General features: G+C 39.3%; 1 protein-coding gene across 1 annotated transcript in view; it reads right to left on the bottom strand.

The window, feature by feature from the left end:
* Positions 1-1,328: 1,328 nt before the first annotated feature.
* micall2a (mical-like 2a) overlaps positions 1,329-21,863 on the bottom strand; it is a 45,424-nt gene continuing 24,889 nt past the window's right edge. The window contains exons 13-19 of the mRNA XM_061905233.1: positions 18,540-18,604; positions 18,269-18,386; positions 14,500-14,602; positions 13,117-13,190; positions 12,937-13,051; positions 3,361-3,407; positions 1,329-1,424 (exon numbers count right to left, since the gene is read on the bottom strand). Coding sequence (XP_061761217.1) covers positions 1,345-1,424; positions 3,361-3,407; positions 12,937-13,051; positions 13,117-13,190; positions 14,500-14,602; positions 18,269-18,386; positions 18,540-18,604 — 602 coding nt within the window. The 3' untranslated portion in view covers positions 1,329-1,344. The remainder of the gene's footprint in view (positions 1,425-3,360; positions 3,408-12,936; positions 13,052-13,116; positions 13,191-14,499; positions 14,603-18,268; positions 18,387-18,539; positions 18,605-21,863) is intronic.

The following is a 21,863-nucleotide window of genomic DNA, read 5'->3' as shown; positions in this document are numbered from 1 at the left end:
TGTTATACTATAAATGCATACTTTTAAGCATAAATTTAAGTATAAATATTATAAATCTGTAATATATTATAAATTTAATTATACATTTTTAAAATATTATACTTCAAATGTGTAAATTTATACATTTAAGCATAAATTTAAGTATAAATGTTACACATTTATTATATAGTATAAATTTAAGTATGAATTTAAAACATTTTATACTTACAATTTATAAATGTATACTTTTAAGCATAAATTTAAGTATTAATATTATAAACTTATAATATAAATATAATTATACATTTTTTAAATGTTATACTTTAAATTTATAAAAGTATACTTTTAGGCATAGATTTAAGTATAAACATAAATATATAATATAGCATAAATTTAAGTATAAATTAAACAAAATTCTATACTTTCAATTTAAACTTTCAAACATAAATTTAAGTACAAATATTATGAATTTATAATATAGTATATATTTAAAAATATATACTTTAAATATAAAAATGTATACTTTTAGCATGAATTTAAGTATACATATAATGGGTTATATGGTATAAATTTAAGTCCACATTTTAAAAATGTTATACTTTAAATGTATAAATCTTTACTTTAAAGCATACATTTAAGTATAAATATTATACATTTATAATATAGTATGAATTTAAGTATACATTGTAAAAATGTTATACTTTAAATTTATACTTCTAAGCATACATTTAAGTGTAAATATTATAAATGTATAATATAGTATACATTTAAGTACATATTTTAAATAAATTCATACTTAAGCATAAATTTAAGTATAAATATTATACATTTATAATATAGTATAAAAGTAAGTATAATTTTTTTTTAAATTATAGATTATAAATGTATAAATGCATACTTTTAAGCATAAATTTAAGTAAAATATTATTAATTTATTATATAGTATACATTTAAATATACATTTTAAAAATGTGATATTTTAAATTTATACTTTTAAGCATACATTAAAGTATAAATATACATTTATAATATACTTTAAATTTAAGTATACATTTTTAAAATGTTATACTTCAAATTTATAAATTTACACTTTTAAAAGTAAATTTAAGTATAAATATTATAAATGTATACAACAGTATAAATTTAAGTATACATTTTAAAAAAACAGAGTGGTAATGAAAATGTACTGCAGAGTGAACGTGTTAATATTGAAATAAAAAACACACGTTTGTATATTTGCAAGGAAAACAACTCCATGTTTGTATTTTAAAAAGTATACATTTTGGTTATTGTGTGATCCCGACAAACTCAAATAGTAAAAAAAAAAAGCTAATCTAAAAGCTAACATCTGTCGTGTTTCGGTTTTTATTCCACTCTTCTCTTACTTCTTCGACTGAAAAGTTTCGAGAGGGAGGATTTCCTTTTAGGTTTGCCTTTCTTTACTCCTAGTGGCAGCAAAAAGAAAAGAAAAACGAGAAAATAGCTCAATATTGTGCGTCCAAACGTGGAACAAAAGCAATATGTGTATACATAATACAGATATAAAAAAAATATACAGTATATATATCAGGGGTCACCAACCTTTTTGTAACTACTTCTTGGGTACTGGTTTATGCCAAGGGCTACCAGTTTTATACACACTTAAATAAATTGCCAGAAACAGCCAATTTGCTCAATTTACCTTGAACTCTACGTTATTATTAATAATTAATGATATTTATCTTTGTGGAAACACTGATCATCTTAATGATTTTGCACAATAAAAATATATAGAAACAGATTGGTAACAGTTCGAGATGCCACCTCAGTAGAAGCTTTTAAGTCTCACCTTAAAACTCATTTGTATACTCTAGCCTTTAAATAGACTCCCTTTTTAGACCAGTTGATCTGCCGTTTCTTTTCTTTTTTCTCCTATGTCCCACTCTCCCTTGTGGAGGGGGTCCGGTCCGATCCGGTGGCCATGTACTGCTTGCCTGTGTATCGGCTGGGGACATCTCTGCGCTGCTGATCCGCCTCCGCTTGGGATGGTTTCCTGCTGGCTCCGCTGTGAACGGGACTCTCGCTGCTGTGTTGGATCCGCTTTGGACTGGACTCTCGCGACTGTGTTGGATCCATTATGGATTGAACTTTCACAGTATCATGTTAGACCCGCTCGACATCCATTGCTTTCCTCCTCTCCAAGGTTCTCATAGTCATCATTGTCACCGACGTCCCACTGGGTTTGAGTTTTCTTTGCCCTTATGTGGGCCTGCCGAGGATGTCGTAGTGGTTTGTGCAGCCCTTTGAGACACTAGTGATTTTGGGCTGTATAAGTAAACATTGATTGATTGATTGATTGATAATATAAAAAAAAAATAATGGGTATTTCTGTCTGTCATTCCGTCGTACATTTTTTCTTCCTTTACGGAATGTTTTTTGTAGAGAATAAATGATGAAAAAAACACTTAATTTAACAGTTTAAAAAAGGAAAAAACACGAAAAAAATGAAAATTCCATTTTGAAACATAGTTTATCTTCAATTTCCACTCTTTAAAATTCAAAATTCAACCGAAAAAAAGAAGAGGAAAAACTAGCTAATTCGGATCTTTTTGAAAAAATTTAAAAAATAAATAATGGAACATCATTAGTAATTTTTCCTTTCCTGATTAAAATTAATTTTCGAATTTTGATGACATGTTTTAAATAGGTTAAAATCCAATCTGCACTTTGTTAGAATATATAACAAATTGGACAAAACAAAAAGACAAATTATTATTTCTTCTAGATTTTCCAGAACAAAAATTCTAAAAGAAATTCATAAGACTTTGAAATAAGATTTAAATTTGATTCTACAGATTTTCTAGATTTGCCAGAATAATTTTTTTAAATTTTAATGAAGAAACATTTCACAAATATTCTTCGTCGAAAAAACAGAAGCTAAACTGAAGAATTAAATTAAAATGTATTTATTATTCTGTACAATAAAAAATAAAAAAAAATACTTGAACATTGATTTAAATTGTCAGGAAAGAAGAAGAAGGTATATGTGTTTAAAAATCCTAAAATCATTTTAAAGGTTGTATTTTTTCTCTAAAATTGTCTTTCTGGAAGTTATAAGAAGCAAAGTAAAAAAATAAATTAATTTATTCAAACAAGTGAAGACCAAGTCTTTAAAATATTTTCTTGGATTTTCAAATTCTATTTGAGTTTTGTCTCTCTTAGAATTAAAAAAATGTCCAGCAAAGCGAGACCAGCTTGCTAGTAAATAAATACAATTTAAAAAATAGAGGCAGCTCACTGGTAAGTGCTGCTATTTGAGCTATTTTTAGAACAGGCCAGCGGGCACCAGGTTGATGACCCCTGATATTTATTATGTTGGAGATTTTTTTTAAATTGACCTACCCAAATTTTTCATCATGGCGTTCAACTGCTCGTCCTCGGCCACTTCCCTACAAATAATTAGACAACAAAAAGGGAGTGCATTAAGGACAGTCCACCACCAGATGGCGCTGTTTGCTCTTACCTAAATGTATTTTATATTTAATGCAGAAAAGGTTCCAACTGTAAATTATACTTTTAAATTTTTTTTACCGTATTATTCGGACTATAAGGCGGACTAAAAATTAAGTTAAAATACCAATGATAGTCACACACACATTAGGTGTGGCGAAATTTGTCTTCTGCCCATCCCCTTGATAATTCCCTGGGAGGTGAGGGGAGCAGTGAGCAGCAGTGGTGGCCACGCCCGGGAATAATTTTTGGTGATTTAACCCCCAATTCCAACCCTTGATGCTGAGTGCCAAGCAGGGAGGTAATGGCTCCCATTTTTATAGTCTTTGGTATGACTCGGCCGGGATTTGAACTCACGACCTACCGATCTCAGGGCGGACACTCTAACCACTAGACACACGGTCCATTTTCTCAAAAATGGGCCGTGCGTCTGATCACCCGGAATAATTTTGGTTGTGCTTACCGACCTTGAAGGTTTTTTTTGGTACCTGGTGAAATGATAAGTGTGACCAGTAGATGGCAGTCACACATAAGAGACACGTGTAGACTGCAATATGACGGCAGTTACACATAAGAGACACGTGTAGACCGCAATATGATGGCAGTCACACATAAGAGACACGTGTAGACTGCAATATGATGGCAGTCACACATAAGAGACACGTGTAGACTGCAATATGATGGCAGTCACACATAAGAGACACGTGTAGACAGGCAATATGATGGCAGTCACACATAAGAGATACGTGTAGACTGCAATATGATGGCAGTCACACATAAGAGATACGTGTAGACTGCAATATGAGGGCAGTCACACATGAGAGATACGTGTAGACTGCAATATGATGGCAGTCACACATAAGAGACATGTGTAGACTGCAATATGCTGGCAGTCACACATAAGAGACACGTGTAGACAGCAAAATGATGGCAGTCACACATAAGAGACACGTGTAGACTGGCAGTCCCACACAAGAGACACGTGTAGACAGGCAATATGATGGCAGTCACACATAAGAGACACGTGTAGACTGCAAAATGATGGTAGTCACACATAAGAGACACGTGTAGATTGCAATATGATGGCAGTCACACATAAGAGACATGTGTAGTCCGCAATATGATGGCAGTCACACATAAGAGACACGTGTAGACTGCAATATGATGGCAGTCACACATAAGAGACACGTGTAGACTGCAATATGATGGCAGTCACACATAAGAGATACGTGTAGACTGCAATATGATGGCAGTCACACATAAGAGACACGTGTAGACAGCAAAATGATGGCAGTCACACATAAGAGACACGTGTAGACTGCCATATGATGGCAGTCACACATAAGAGACGAGTGTAGACTGCAATATGATGGCAGTCACACATAAGAGACACGTGTAGACTGCAAAATGATGGTAGTCACACATAAGAGACACGTGTAGATTGCAATATGATGGCAGTCACACATAAGAGACACGTGTAGACTGCAATATGATGGCAGTCACACATAAGAGACACGTGTAGACTGCAATATGATGGCAGTCACACATAAGAGACACGTGTAGACTGCAATATGATGGCAGTCACACATAAGAGACACGTGTAGACAGCAAAATGATGGCAGTCACACATAAGAGACACGTGTAGACTGCAATATGATGGCAGTCACACATAAGAGACACGTGTAAACTGCAATATGATGGCAGTCACACATAAGAGACGTGTGTAGCCTACAATATGATGGCAGTCACACATAAGAGACATGTGTAGCCTACAATATGATGGCAGTCACACATAAGAGACACGTGTAGTCCGCAATATGATGGCAGTCACACATAAGAGACACGTGTAGACTGCAATATGATGGCAGTCACACATAAGAGACACGTGTAGACTGCAATATGATGGCAGTCACACATAAGAGATACGTGTAGACTGCAATATGATGGCAGTCACACATAGACACGTGTATACTGCAATATGATGGCAGTCACACACAAGAGACACGTGTAGACTGCAATATGATGGCAGTCACACACAAGAGACACGTGTAGACTGCAATATGATGGCAGTCACACACAAGAGACACGTGTAGACTGCAATATGATGGCAGGCACAAATAAGGGACACGTGTAGACTGCAATATGATGGCATTCACACAATAGAGACACGTGTAGACTGCAATATGATGGCAGTCACACATAAGAGACACGTGTAGACTGCAATATGATGGCAGTCACACATAAGAGACACGTGTAGACTGCAATATGACAGTAGTCACACATAAGAGACACGTGTAGACTGCAATATGACGGCAGTCACACATAAGATACACGTGTAGACTGCAATATGATGGCAGTCACACATAAGATGCACGTGTAGACTGCAATATGATGGCAGTCACACATAAGATACACGTGTAGACCGCAATATGATGGCAGTCACACATAAGATACACGTGTAGACCGCAATATGATGGCAGTCACACATAAGAGACACATGTGGACTTCAATATGATGGCAGTCACACATAAGAGATACGTGTGGACTGCAATATGATGGCAGTCACACATAAGAGACGTGTGTAGCCTACAATATGATGGCAGTCACACATAAGAGACACGTGTAGACCGCAATATGATGGCAGTCACACATAAGAGACACTTGTAGACCGCAATATGATGGCAGTCACACATAAGAGACACGTGTAGACTGCAATATGATGGCAGTCACACATAAGAGACACGTGTAGACTGCAATATGATGGCAGTCACACATAAGAGACACGTGTAGACAGCAAAATGATGGCAGTCACACATAAGAGACACGTGTAGACTGCCATATGATGGCAGTCACACATAAGAGACGAGTGTAGACTGCAATATGATGGCAGTCACACATAAGAGACACGTGTAGACTGCAAAATGATGGTAGTCACACATAAGAGACACGTGTAGATTGCAATATGATGGCAGTCACACATAAGAGACACGTGTAGACTGCAATATGATGGCAGTCACACATGAGAGATACGTGTAGACTGCAATATGATGGCAGTCACACATAAGAGACACGTGTAGACTGCAATATGATGGCAGTCACACATAAGAGACACGTGTAGACAGCAAAATGATGGCAGTCACACATAAGAGACACGTGTAGACTGCAATATGATGGCAGTCACACATAAGAGACACGTGTAAACTGCAATATGATGGCAGTCACACATAAGAGACGTGTGTAGCCTACAATATGATGGCAGTCACACATAAGAGACGTGTGTAGCCTACAATATGATGGCAGTCACACATAAGAGACATGTGTAGCCTACAATATGATGGCAGTCACACATAAGAGACACGTGTAGTCCGCAATATGATGGCAGTCACACATAAGAGACACGTGTAGACTGCAATATGATGGCAGTCACACATAAGAGACACGTGTAGACTGCAATATGACGGCAGTCACACATAAGAGACAGGTGTAGACTGCAATATGATGGCAGTCACACATAAGAGACACGTGTAGGCTGCAATATGACGGCAGTCACACATAAGAGATATGTGTAGACTGCAATATGGCAGTCACACATGAGAGACACGTGTAGACTGCAATATGATGGCAGTCACACATAAGAAACACGTGTAGACTGCAATATGATGGCAGTCACACAAAAGAGACACGTGTAGACTGCAATATGATGGCAGTCACACATAAGAAACACGTGTAGACTGTAATATGATGGCAGTCTCACATAAGAGACACGTGTAGACCGCAATATGATGGCAGTCACACATAAGAGACACGTGTAGACTGCAATATGACGGCAGTCACACATAAGAGATACGTGTAGACTGCAATATGATGGCAGTCACACATAAGAGACACGTGTAGACTGCAATATGATGGCAGTCACACACAAGAGACACGTGTAGACTGCAATATGATGGCAGGCACAAATAAGGGACACGTGTAGACTGCAATATGATGGCATTCACACAATAGAGACACGTGTAGACTGCAATATGATGGCAGTCACACATAAGAGACACGTGTAGACTGCAATATGATGGCAGTCACACATAAGAGACACGTGTAGACTGCAATATGACAGTAGTCACACATAAGAGACACGTGTAGACTGCAATATGACGGCAGTCACACATAAGATACACGTGTAGACTGCAATATGATGGCAGTCACACATAAGATGCACGTGTAGACTGCAATATGATGGCAGTCACACATAAGATACACGTGTAGACCGCAATATGATGGCAGTCACACATAAGATACACGTGTAGACCGCAATATGATGGCAGTCACACATAAGAGACACATGTGGACTTCAATATGATGGCAGTCACACATAAGAGATACGTGTGGACTGCAATATGATGGCAGTCACACATAAGAGACGTGTGTAGCCTACAATATGATGGCAGTCACACATAAGAGACACGTGTAGACCGCAATATGATGGCAGTCACACATAAGAGACACTTGTAGACCGCAATATGATGGCAGTCACACATAAGAGACACGTGTAGACTGCAATATGATGGCAGTCACACATAAGAGACACGTGTAGACTGCAATATGATGGCAGTCACACATAAGAGACACGTGTAGACAGCAAAATGATGGCAGTCACACATAAGAGACACGTGTAGACTGCCATATGATGGCAGTCACACATAAGAGACGAGTGTAGACTGCAATATGATGGCAGTCACACATAAGAGACACGTGTAGACTGCAAAATGATGGTAGTCACACATAAGAGACACGTGTAGATTGCAATATGATGGCAGTCACACATAAGAGACACGTGTAGACTGCAATATGATGGCAGTCACACATGAGAGATACGTGTAGACTGCAATATGATGGCAGTCACACATAAGAGACACGTGTAGACTGCAATATGATGGCAGTCACACATAAGAGACACGTGTAGACAGCAAAATGATGGCAGTCACACATAAGAGACACGTGTAGACTGCAATATGATGGCAGTCACACATAAGAGACACGTGTAAACTGCAATATGATGGCAGTCACACATAAGAGACGTGTGTAGCCTACAATATGATGGCAGTCACACATAAGAGACGTGTGTAGCCTACAATATGATGGCAGTCACACATAAGAGACATGTGTAGCCTACAATATGATGGCAGTCACACATAAGAGACACGTGTAGTCCGCAATATGATGGCAGTCACACATAAGAGACACGTGTAGACTGCAATATGATGGCAGTCACACATAAGAGACACGTGTAGACTGCAATATGACGGCAGTCACACATAAGAGACAGGTGTAGACTGCAATATGATGGCAGTCACACATAAGAGACACGTGTAGGCTGCAATATGACGGCAGTCACACATAAGAGATATGTGTAGACTGCAATATGGCAGTCACACATGAGAGACACGTGTAGACTGCAATATGATGGCAGTCACACATAAGAAACACGTGTAGACTGCAATATGATGGCAGTCACACAAAAGAGACACGTGTAGACTGCAATATGATGGCAGTCACACATAAGAAACACGTGTAGACTGTAATATGATGGCAGTCTCACATAAGAGACACGTGTAGACCGCAATATGATGGCAGTCACACATAAGAGACACGTGTAGACTGCAATATGACGGCAGTCACACATAAGAGATACGTGTAGACTGCAATATGATGGCAGTCACACATAAGAGACACGTGTAGACTGCAATATGATGGCAGTCACATAAAAGATATGTGTAAACTGCAATATGATGGCAGTCACACATAAGAGACACGTGTAGACTGCAATATGATGGCAGTCACACATAAGGGACACGTGTAGACTGCAATATGATGGCAGTCACACATAAGGGACACGTGTAGACTGCAATATGATGGCAGTCACACATAAGAAACACGTGTAGACTGCAATATGATGGCAGTCACACATAAGAGACACGTGTAGACTGCAATATGACGGCAGTCACACATAAGAGACAGGTGTAGACTGCAATATGATGGCAGTCACACAAAAGAGACACGTGTAGACTGCAATATGATGGCAGTCACACATAAGAGACACGTGTAGACTGTAATATGATGGCAGTCTCACATAAGAGACACGTGTAGACCGCAATATGATGGCAGTCACACATAAGAGACACGTGTAGACTGCAATATGACGGCAGTCACACATAAGAGATACGTGTAGACTGCAATATGATGGCAGTCACACATAAGAGACACGTGTAGACTGCAATATGATGGCAGTCACATAAAAGATATGTGTAAACTGCAATATGATGGCAGTCACACATAAGAGACACGTGTAGACTGCAATATGATGGCAGTCACACATAAGGGACACGTGTAGACTGCAATATGATGGCAGTCACACATAAGGGACACGTGTAGACTGCAATATGATGGCAGTCACACATAACAGACACGTGTAGACTGCAATATAATGGCAGTCACACGTAAGAGACACGTGTAGACTGCAATATGATGGCAGTCACACATAAGAGACACGTGTAGACCGCAATATGATGGCAGTCACACATAAGAGACATGTGTAGACTGCCATACGATGGCAGTCACACATAAGAGACACGTGTAGACTGCAATACGAAGTCAGCCACACATAAAAGATACGTGTAGGCTGCAGTATGATGGCAGTCACACATAAGAGACACGTGTAGGCTGCAATATGACGGCAGTCACACATAAGAGACACGTGTAGACTGCAATATGATGGCAGTCACACATAAGAGACACGTGTAGACTGCAATATGATGGCAGTCACACATAAGCGACACGTGTAGACTGCAATATGATGGCAGTCACACATAAGAGATACGTGTAGACTGCAATATGATGGTAGTCACACATAAGAGACACGTGTAGACTGTAATATGATGGTAGTCACACATAAGAGACACGTGTAGACTGCAATATGATGGCAGTCACATAAAAGATATGTGTAAACTGCAATATGATGGCAGTCACACATAAGAGATACGTGTAGACTGTAATATGATGGTAGTCACACATAAGAGACACGTGTAGACTGCAATATGATGGCAGTCACACATAAAAGATATGTGTAGACTGCAATATGATGGCAGTCACACATAAGAGACACGTGTAGACTGCAATATGACGGCAGTCACACATAAGAGACACGTGTAGACTGCAATATGATGGCAGTTACACAAGAGACACGTGTAGACTGCAATATGATGGCAGTCACACATAAGAGACAGGTATAGACTGCAATATGATGGCAGTCACACATAAGAGACATGTGTAGACTGCCATACGATGGCAGTCACACATAAGAGACACGTGTAGACTGCAATACGATGGCAGCCACACATAAAAGATACGTGTAGGCTGCAGTATGATGGCAGTCACACATAAGAGACACGTGTAGGCTGCAATATGACGGCAGTCACACATAAGAGACACGTGTAGACTGCAATATGATGGCAGTCACACATAAGAGACACGTGTAGACTGCAATATAATGGCAGTCACACATAAGCGACACGTGTAGACTGCAATATGATGGCAGTCACACATAAGAGATACGTGTAGACTGCAATATGATGGTAGTCACACATAAGAGACACGTGTAGACTGTAATATGATGGTAGTCACACATAAGAGACACGTGTAGACTGCAATATGATGGCAGTCACACATAAGAGACACGTGTAGACCGCAATATGATGGAAGTCACACATAAGAGACATGTGTAGCCTACAATATGATGGCAGTCACACATAAGAGACATGTGTAGCCTACAATATGATGGCAGTCACACATAAGAGACAGGTATAGACTGCAATATGATGGCAGTCACACATAAGAGACATGTGTAGACTGCCATACGATGGCAGTCACACATAAGAGACACGTGTAGACTGCAATACGAAGTCAGCCACACATAAAAGATACGTGTAGGCTGCAGTATGATGGCAGTCACACATAAGAGACACGTGTAGGCTGCAATATGACGGCAGTCACACATAAGAGACACGTGTAGACTGCAATATGATGGCAGTCACACATAAGCGACACGTGTAGACTGCAATATGATGGCAGTCACACATAAGAGATACGTGTAGACTGCAATATGATGGTAGTCACACATAAGAGACACGTGTAGACTGTAATATGATGGTAGTCACACATAAGAGACACGTGTAGACTGCAATATGATGGCAGTCACATAAAAGATATGTGTAAACTGCAATATGATGGCAGTCACACATAAGAGATACGTGTAGACTGTAATATGATGGTAGTCACACATAAGAGACACGTGTAGACTGCAATATGATGGCAGTCACACATAAAAGATATGTGTAGACTGCAATATGATGGCAGTCACACATAAGAGACACGTGTAGACTGCAATATGACGGCAGTCACACATAAGAGACACGTGTAGACTGCAATATGATGGCAGTCACACATAAGAGACACATGTAGACTGCGATATGATGGCAGTCACACATAAGAGATATGTGTAGACTGCAATATGATGGCAGTCACACATAAGAGACACGTGTAGACTGCAATATGATGGCAGTCACACATAAGAGACGTGTGTAGCCTACAATATGATGGCAGTCACACATAAGAGACACGTGTAGACCGCAATATGATGGCAGTCACACATAAGAGACACGTGTAGACCGCAATATGATGGCAGTCACACATAAGAGACACGTGTAGACCGCAATATGATGGCAGTCACAAATAAGAGACACGTGTAGACTGCAATATGATGGCAGTCACACATAAGAGATACGTGTAGACTGCAATATGATGGCAGTCACACATGAGAGACACGTGTAGACTGCAATATGATGGCAATCACACATAAGAGACACGTGTGGACTGCAATATGATGGCAGTCACACATAAGAGACACGTGTAGACTGCAATATGATGGCAGTCACACATAAGAGACGTGTGTAGCCTACAATATGATGGCAGTCACACATAAGAGACACGTGTAGACCGCAATATGATGGCAGTCACACATAAGAGACACGTGTAGACCGCAATATGATGGCAGTCACACATAAGAGACACGTGTAGACCGCAATATGATGGCAGTCACAAATAAGAGACACGTGTAGACTGCAATATGATGGCAGTCACACATAAGAGATACGTGTAGACTGCAATATGATGGCAGTCACACATGAGAGACACGTGTAGACTGCAATATGATGGCAATCACACATAAGAGACACGTGTGGACTGCAATATGATGGCAGTCAAGACGCGCCCTATGGTCTGGAACATATGGTAATTACTAAACTGTAACTTATATTTTTTTCTTATTATTGAGCCAAATGAAGGATATTTCCGTGGCAGTTGGAAGATAAATTTTAAAACCTCCATGATGCTATGACCACATGTCCTCATCCTCACCTGAGCCGGTCGTCATCCAGAACCTCCACGATGGCGTTCCTGCCGTCCACGATCTCCACCAGCCTCCGCATCAGCGCCTTCTCCCGCGCTCGTTCCTCCGAGGTCTTGAGGTGGTCTGTCACGTGCACGGGAACCCCGGTTCAAACTAGGAATGCATCAGATGATGGAGCAGACTCTTACCGGGCTTCTCCAGCAGCCTGCGGAGTTCCTGCTCAACTCTCGGCTGCTGCTGCTCCAACTGCTGAGTCCTGGCGCTGGAACACAACACAAAGATGCTCAAAACCAAGGACACTCTTCAGAATGAAAGACATGCTAAGACTTATGTCCTGCTGGACCCACTATGGACTGGACTCTCACTATTATGTTAGATCCACTATGGACTGGACTCTCACTATTATGTTAGATCCACTATGGACTGGACTCTCACTATTATGTTAGATCCACTATGGACTGGACTCTCACTATTATGTTAGATCCACTATGGACTGGACTCTCGCTATTATGTTAGATCCACTATGGACTGGACTCTCACTATTATGTTGGATCCACTATGGACTAGACTCTCACTATTATGTTAGATCCACTATGGACTGGACTCTCACTATTATGTTAGATCCACAATGGACTGGACTCTCGCTATTATGTTGGATCCACTATGGACTGGACTCTCACTATTATGTTAGATCCACTATGGACTGGACTCTCACTATTATGTTGGATCCACTATGGACTGGACTCTCACTATTATGTTAGATCCACTATGGACTGGATTCTCACTATTATGTTAGATCCACTATGGACTGGACTCTCACTATTATGTTAGATCCACTATGGACTGGACTCTCACTATAATGTTAGATCCACTATGGACTGGACTCTCGCTATTATGTTAGATCCACTATGGACTAGACTCTCACTATTATGTTAGATCCACTATGGACTGGACTCTCACTATTATGTTAGATCCACTATGGACTAGACTCTCACTACTATGTTAAATCCACTAGGGTCTGGACTCTCACTATTATGTTAGATCCACTATGGACTAGACTCTCACTATTATGTTAGATCCACTATGGACTGGACTCTCACTATTATGTTAGATCCACTATGGACTGGACTCTCACTATTATGTTAGATCTACTATGGACTGGACTCTCGCTATTATGTTAGATCCACTATGGACTGGACTCTCACTATTATGTTAGATCCACTATGGACTGGACTCTCGCTATTATGTTAGATCCACTATGGACTGGACTCTCACTATTATGTTAGATCCACTATGGACTGGACTCTCGCTATTATGTTAGATCCACTATGGACTGGACTCTCACTATTATGTTAGATCCACTATGGACTGGACTCTCACTATTATGTTAGATCCACTATGGACACTAATGCAATATCAAAAAAGAAAAATCTTTTTTTAGTACATTTTTTTTTTACCTTTTATCTTTAGTTTGCTGTCATGTGACCGAAATCGTGATTAAAATGTAACGACCTCACACCAAGTTTAATCCACCACACCTGAGACCGATGCTGCCAGCAAGCGAGACTCACATGTAAACAAGTTCTGACTCCCTCCTGATGAACACTTGCTTCTTCCGGATGACTTTGAACCAGTCGACCATCAGCGGGTCCATCAGCACGTCACCTTCACCCTCTGGAAAACATGAAGTCATGTACAAAAAAACAAAACCAGTGAAGTTGGCTTTTCAGGCGGAATTCTTTCCCATTTTTGCTTGGTGGTGTTCAACACCGTTGTCGTATTTTGGGCTTCATAATGCGCCACACATTTTCATTGGGAGACAGCTCTGGACTTCAGGAAGGCCAGTCTAGTACCTGCACTCTTTTACTATGAAGCCACACTGTTGTAACTTGGCATTGTCCTGCTGAAATAAGCAGGGGCGTCCATGAACACGTTGCTTGGATAGCAACATATGTTGTTCCAAAACCTGTATGTACCTTTCATTAATGATGCCTTCACAGATGTGTAAGTTACCCATGTCTTGGGCACTAATGCACCCCCCATACCATCACAGATGCTGGCTTTTGAACTTTGCCCCTATAACAGTCCGGATGGTTCTTTTCCTCTTTGTTCACAGGACGTCCACAGTTTGAACTCGTCAGTCCCTAGAACACTTTTCCACTTTGCATCAGTCCGTCTGTGATGAGCTCAGAGCCGGCGGCGTTTCTGGGTGTTGTTGATAAATGGCTTTCGCTTTGCGAACTTGCACTTACAGATGTTGCGACCAACTGTATGTTACTGACTATGGTTTTCTGAAGTGTTCCTGAGCCCATGTGGTGATATCCTTTACACGACGATGTTGCATTTTGATGCAGTACCACCTGAGGGATCAAAGGCATGTAATATCATCGCTTACGTGCAGTGATTTCTCCATATTCTCTGAATCTTTTCATGATATTACGGACCGTGAATGGTGAAATCCCTAAATTCCTTGCATTAGCTCATTGACAAAGGTTGTTCTTAAACTGTTGGACCATTTGCTCACGCATGTGTTGACAAAGTGGTGAGCCTCGCCCCGTCCTTGTTTGTGAGTGACTGAGCATTTCATGGAAGCTGCTTTTATACCCAATCATGGCACCCACCTCTTCCCAATTAGCCCGTTCACCTGTGGGATGTTCCAAATAAGTGTTTGATGAGCATCCCTCCACTTTCTCAGTCTTTTTTGCCACTTGTGCTAGCTTTTTCGAAACATGTTGCAGGCATCAAGTTCCAAATGAGCTAATATTTGACAAAAATATAAATGTTTTCCAGTTCCAACGTTAAATATCTTGTCTTTGCAGTCTATTCAATTGAATATTGGTTGAGAATTATTTGCAAATCATTGTATTTTGTTTTTATTTACCATTTACATAACGTAGCAACTTCACTGGTTTTGTAGAATACAGTCATCCTTCGCCACATTGCCCTTCAAATAATGCAGATTCACTACATCGTTGATTTATTGGGGATATATTTGCATATTTTAAAGCCTATTCTACAATTCTTTGGACCTAAATTCATTATTTTCAAGCATAAACATGGCTAAATAAACTAAAAAATACCAATACTTAGTAGTATTGGCCACTCGAGGAGACCCAACCAATCAGAGCGTGCTTTTCAGTAACGTGGCCACTGATTGGGTCAGCCTCAGGAAGTGTCACTATATCGGATTAAACAAGTGTAAAAGTAACTACGTGGAGTTATTTCATGTCTAAAGGGCTCTTATAATGTTTAAAAACATATTAAGAAGGTCTAAAATAGTTTTTTTTAATGCTATAGCTATAAAAAAAAAACAAGTATTATAATTAATGATTCCTATTTTTCGTAAACTAATTTATTGTGGTCATGTTCAGAACAAATTTACAGCGATAATTGAGGGATGACTGTACTAGTATTTTTTTAAATCTTTAATTTATTCAAAATTATCTAACTTCTGTTTTTGTGTTGGCAGAAAATACGGCAAATCTTTCTATGGCGCCTGGGGTTCAGTTTGTCATGAAGAAAAATTGGGAATTGCTTGCTTTTATATACTTAAATAAATATTTTTAAACTAAATTGGCATAAAAGTATATATATATACCTTTTAGCAGAAAAATAAAAGTAAAATAAACCTAAACCAGAAATAAAACTGCTTGATGTGGCCATCAATCTGTTCATGTCATTGATTTGACTAGAAAGTGACCACCAGAGGGCGCAGTTAGTACAGACCCAACTTGCCACTTTTAAGAACAAGTCAACGTGAGGAAAGAGAAGGTATGATTGAAGTACAAATATTCATACACATTAGTAATACTAGTACAATGTTGTAATACAACCCAATAAACGAGTGAAAAATTGGGGTGGGTGGATCGATTTGAATATTGATGTTAATATTGATCAAAGCGATGAGTAGTTAAGCAAATAGTTGATATTGTTTTTAAAGAATGGGAACAGAAGTTTAGCGTAGTATTTGCGCTATTGACGTAAATTAGCAAAATATTTGAGGCAATAGAAAGGGAATGAGGGAGTTGATTCATTAGATTTGTTAAATGAGTCTTGTGTGTATACATATATATATATATATATATATATATATATATATATATATATTTGTGCAGTATATACATTTACATATATACACATGTATTTATATACATATGTGTATATATAGAAAAATACATATACTGTATATACAAGTATATATACATACACGTATATATATATATATATATATATATATACATACATACACACACACACATATATATATATACACATATATAATCCTATTTACATATATACACATATATTTACATAAACACATATTTACACATATTCATATATATATATACATACATACATATACATATATTAACATTTATACACACATACATATGCACATACATATATACACACACATACATATATGTGTGTGTGAGTATATATATATATATATATATATACACACATACATACGCACATATACATACACACATACATATATACACACACATACATATATGTGTGTGTATATATATATACACACACACACACATATACATGTGTGTGTATATATATATATGTAAGTATATATATATATACACACACATACATACGCACATATACATATGTGTGTGTTTATACTGTACGTATATATATACATATATGTAAGTATATATATATATGTATATATAATATATATATGCACACACATAAACACACATATACACATATATATATACACAAATATACACATATATATATATATACACACACATATATATACATACATACATATACCCACATATATATATATATATATATATATATACACACACACACATACATACACATGTATATATACATACATACATACCCACACATATATATATACACACACACATACATATATACACATACATACAAATGTGTATATATACACAGACATACATAAATAAATACATACACACACATATATATATATACACATACATATACATACACACACACACACATATATTTGTGTAAATACATACAGTAAAGTTGTTCAGAAATACGTTTTTGATACAAATATACAGTATATTTCATTATTTTGGTTAATATCATGATGAAGAAATAAAAGTAACAATTACAAAAGAATTCAATGATTGTCAAGTCAAACAATGAGTATCATCATTGACTTGGTATCAGACTGATATCCACATGTGCAGCAGTAGTGAGAAGTGAATAAAGTGATGTTGGCAAATGTCGCTCTTCAAAACGCGAACTTCCAGTCATTCACTCAGCCGCTGCGTTCAAATGTGTAACCGAGGGGGGAGTAAAAAAAAAAAAAAAGGTGCCTACCATTCTCACAGCGGCGAAGCCTCCTCTCCAGTTCCACGCCTTCTCTCTCCAAACCCGCCACGCTGGCCTGGATGTCGCTCAGCTCGCTCTCGATCTGCTCCGCCGGGATGTGATAAGACTTGTGCCCGTACAAAACAAAGAGTCCCATTCAAGTAGTTTAATTTAAAAAGCTCAATGTAAATTCTCCATCTCCCCCCCCCCCCTTCTTTTTGACAGCACATGTGTGGCACTGTTAATTAATCTCTTAAGAGACTTAATGGAGGGAACTTACAGAGGGTGACCTCATTTCAGTCCTGAAGGCGTCGGTGGGTGACAAATACTTTCCCTTTTTAGCACCTAGGAGGTAGATCAAATAGGATTAGATGGGCTTTCATGGCAGATTTTGTCACATCTGATGTGTATTCTCCAAAAAAAAGGACATTTCCTTTTTTTTTTTTTATTTTTTTTTTTAAAGGCATGTCAGCGAGTGGCGTGGGTCAGTGTTTTTCAACCTTTTTTGGAGCAGAAGGACGTTTTTGAAAAATCAGGAGGCACAAAACCAGCAGAAATCATTAAAAAACGAAACTCAGTTGACAGTAAAAAGTCGTCGCAATTGTTGGATGTGACTTTAAATTAAAGTTCTACTGCAACCCACTACTACCGACCACACAGTCTGATAGTTTATATATCAATGATGAAATATTAACATTGCAACACATGCCAATACGGCCGCTTTAGTTTACTAAATTGCCATTTTAAATTTCGCGCGAAGTATCCTGTTGAAAACGTCGCGATATGATGACGCGTGCGTGTGACGTCACGGATTGTAGCGGACATTTTGTTCCAGCCCGATCCCAGCTATAAGTCGTCTGCTTTAATCGCATAATTACACAGTATTCTGGGCATCTGTGTTGCTGAATATTTTGCAATTTGTTCAATGAATAATGGAGACGTCAAAGAAGAAAGATGTAGGTGGGAAGCAGTGTATTGCGGCCGCCTTTAGCAACACAAACACAGCCGGTGTTTCCTTGTTTCCATTCCTGAAAGATGACGGTGAAGCTTTACTATGGAACAGAGCGGTCAAGCGAACATGGTTCCCTACCACATGTCAACCGGCAGGTTTCGGTGAGAAAATGGTGGTAATAAGTCGGCTCTTACCGTAGACATGAGCGGAGCTCGCGTCGTTCCTCGTGCACCTGTCGAAGAGGCAGCTGCAGACTCTCTTGGCTCCTCCCACCGGCCGCCCCCCAACGTGGGATGCTTCCTACCTTTGCTTCGCCTCGTCGAGAAACGTGGCTTCCCTCAGAGACACTGGCGGTCACCACACCCCTTTGACTTTCAGGTACGACCATATAACCTTATCAAAACACTGGTAACACAATAAGCAAATAAGGGATTTTCCAGAATTATCCTAGTAAAGTTTAAAATTTTGCGCCGAAAAATCCCGCTGAAACGTCTCGGTATGATGACGCGTGCGCGAGACGTCACGGATTATAGAGGACATTTTGTTCCAGCCCGATCCCAGTTATAAGTCGTCTGCTTTAATCGCATAATTACACAGTATTCTGGGCATCTGTGTTGCTGAATATTTTGCAATTTGTTCAATGAATAATGGAGACGTCAAAGAAGAAAGATGTAGGTGGGAAGCGGTGTATCGCGGCCGCCTTTAGCAACACAAACACAGCCGGAGTTTCATTGTTTACATTCCCGAAAGATGACGGTGAAGCTTTACTATGGAACGGAGCGGTCAAGCGAACACGGTTGGATTGGACCACACACACAAAGTACAGTGTATTATGCAGCGATCATTTCGAAAGATCGTGTTTCGAAGAGGGTCCCTTGCGAAGGGCAGAGATGGGCATCGCCACCACCCTTCGACTGGTGCTGAAGAAAGGTGTGGGGCCGACCTTCAGGTTGTACAAGTACGACCATATAATCTCACTAAAACACTAGTAACACAATAGGCCGATAAGGGATTTTCCAGAATTATCCTAGTAAATGTGTCTAATAACATCGGAATCGCTCCCACTGTATAGTCTTTTTTTTCTCTAGTCCTTCACTCTAACTTTCCTCATCCACAAATCTTTCATCCTCGCTCAAATTAATAGGGAAATTGTCGCTTTCTCGGTCCGAATCGCTCTCGCTGCTGGTGGCCATGATTGTAAACAATGTTCAGATGTGAGGAGCTCCACAACCCGTGACGTCACGCGCACATCGTCTGCTACTTCCGGTACAGGCAAGGCTTTTTTATTAGCCACCAAAAGTTGAGAACTTTATCATCGATGTTCTCTACTAAATCCTTTCAGCAAAAATACGGCGATATCGCGAAATGACCAAGTATGACACATAGAATGGACCTGCTGTCACCGTTTAAATAAGACTGTGACTTATTTGGACTTTTTGCTGTTTTCCTGTGTGTAGTGTTTTAGTTATTGTCTTGTGCTCCTATTTTGGTGGCTTTTTCTTTATTTTTGGTATTTTCCTGTAGCAGTTTCAGGTCTTCCTTGAATGATATTTCCCGCATCTACTTTGTTTTAGCAATCAAAAATATGTTTGTTGTTGTTTTATCCTTCTTTGTGGGGACATTGTCGATTGTCATGAATTGATTAACTTGTTGAAAAACTTATTGGGGTGTTACCATTTAGTGGTCAATTGTACGGAATATGTACTGTACTGTGCAATCTACTAATAAAAGTATCAATCAATCAAAAAAAAAAAAAAAAAAAGTCTGCGGGCTATAGAGCGTTTTCCGTTCGGGCTCCAGTACTCTGGAATGCCCTCCCGGTAACAGTTCGAGATGCTGCCTCAGTAGAAGCATTTAAGTCTCACCTTAAAACTCATCTGTATACTCTAGCCTTTAAATAGACCTCCTTTTTAGACCAGTTGATCTGCCGCTTCTTTTCTTTCTCCTATGTCCCCCCTTCCCTTGTGGAGGGGGTCCGGTCCGATGACCATGGATGAAGTACTGGCTGTCCAGAGTCGAGACCCAGGATGGACCGCTCGCCTGTATCGGTTGGGGACATCTCTACGCTGCTGATCCGCTTGAGATGGTTTCCTGTGGACGGGACTCTCGCTGCTGTCTTGGATCCGCTTGAACTGAACTCTCGCGGCTGTGTTGGATCCACTATGGATTGAACTTTCACAGTATCATGTTAGACCCGCTCGACATCCATTGCTTTCGGTCCCCTAGAGAGGGGGGGGGTTGCCCACATCTGAGGTCCTCTCCAAGGTTTCTCATAGTCAGCATTGTCACTGGCGTCCCACTGGATGTGAATTCTCCCTGCCCACTGGGTGTGAGTTTTCCTTGCCCTTTTGTGGGTTCTTCCGAGGATGTCGTAGTCGTAATGGTTTGTGCAGTCCTTTGAGACATTTGTGATTTGGGGCTATATAAATAAACATTGATTGATTGATTGATCAATCAATCAAAGTCATGTCGTGTTCGGATGTACATTGTGGACGCCGTCTTTGCTCCACAGTAAGTTTTTGCTGTCGTCCAGCATTCTGTTTTTGTTTATTTTGTAGCCAGTTCAGTTTTAGTTTCGTTCTGCATAGCCTTCCCTAAGCTTCAATGCCTTTTCTTAGGGGCACTCGCCTTTTGTTTATTTTAATTTAAGCA

This window comes from Nerophis ophidion, linkage group LG07 (genome assembly GCF_033978795.1).
Source record: "Nerophis ophidion isolate RoL-2023_Sa linkage group LG07, RoL_Noph_v1.0, whole genome shotgun sequence".
NCBI lineage: Eukaryota > Metazoa > Chordata > Actinopteri > Syngnathiformes > Syngnathidae > Nerophis > Nerophis ophidion.
This window is presented reverse-complemented; position numbering and strand designations above follow the sequence as displayed.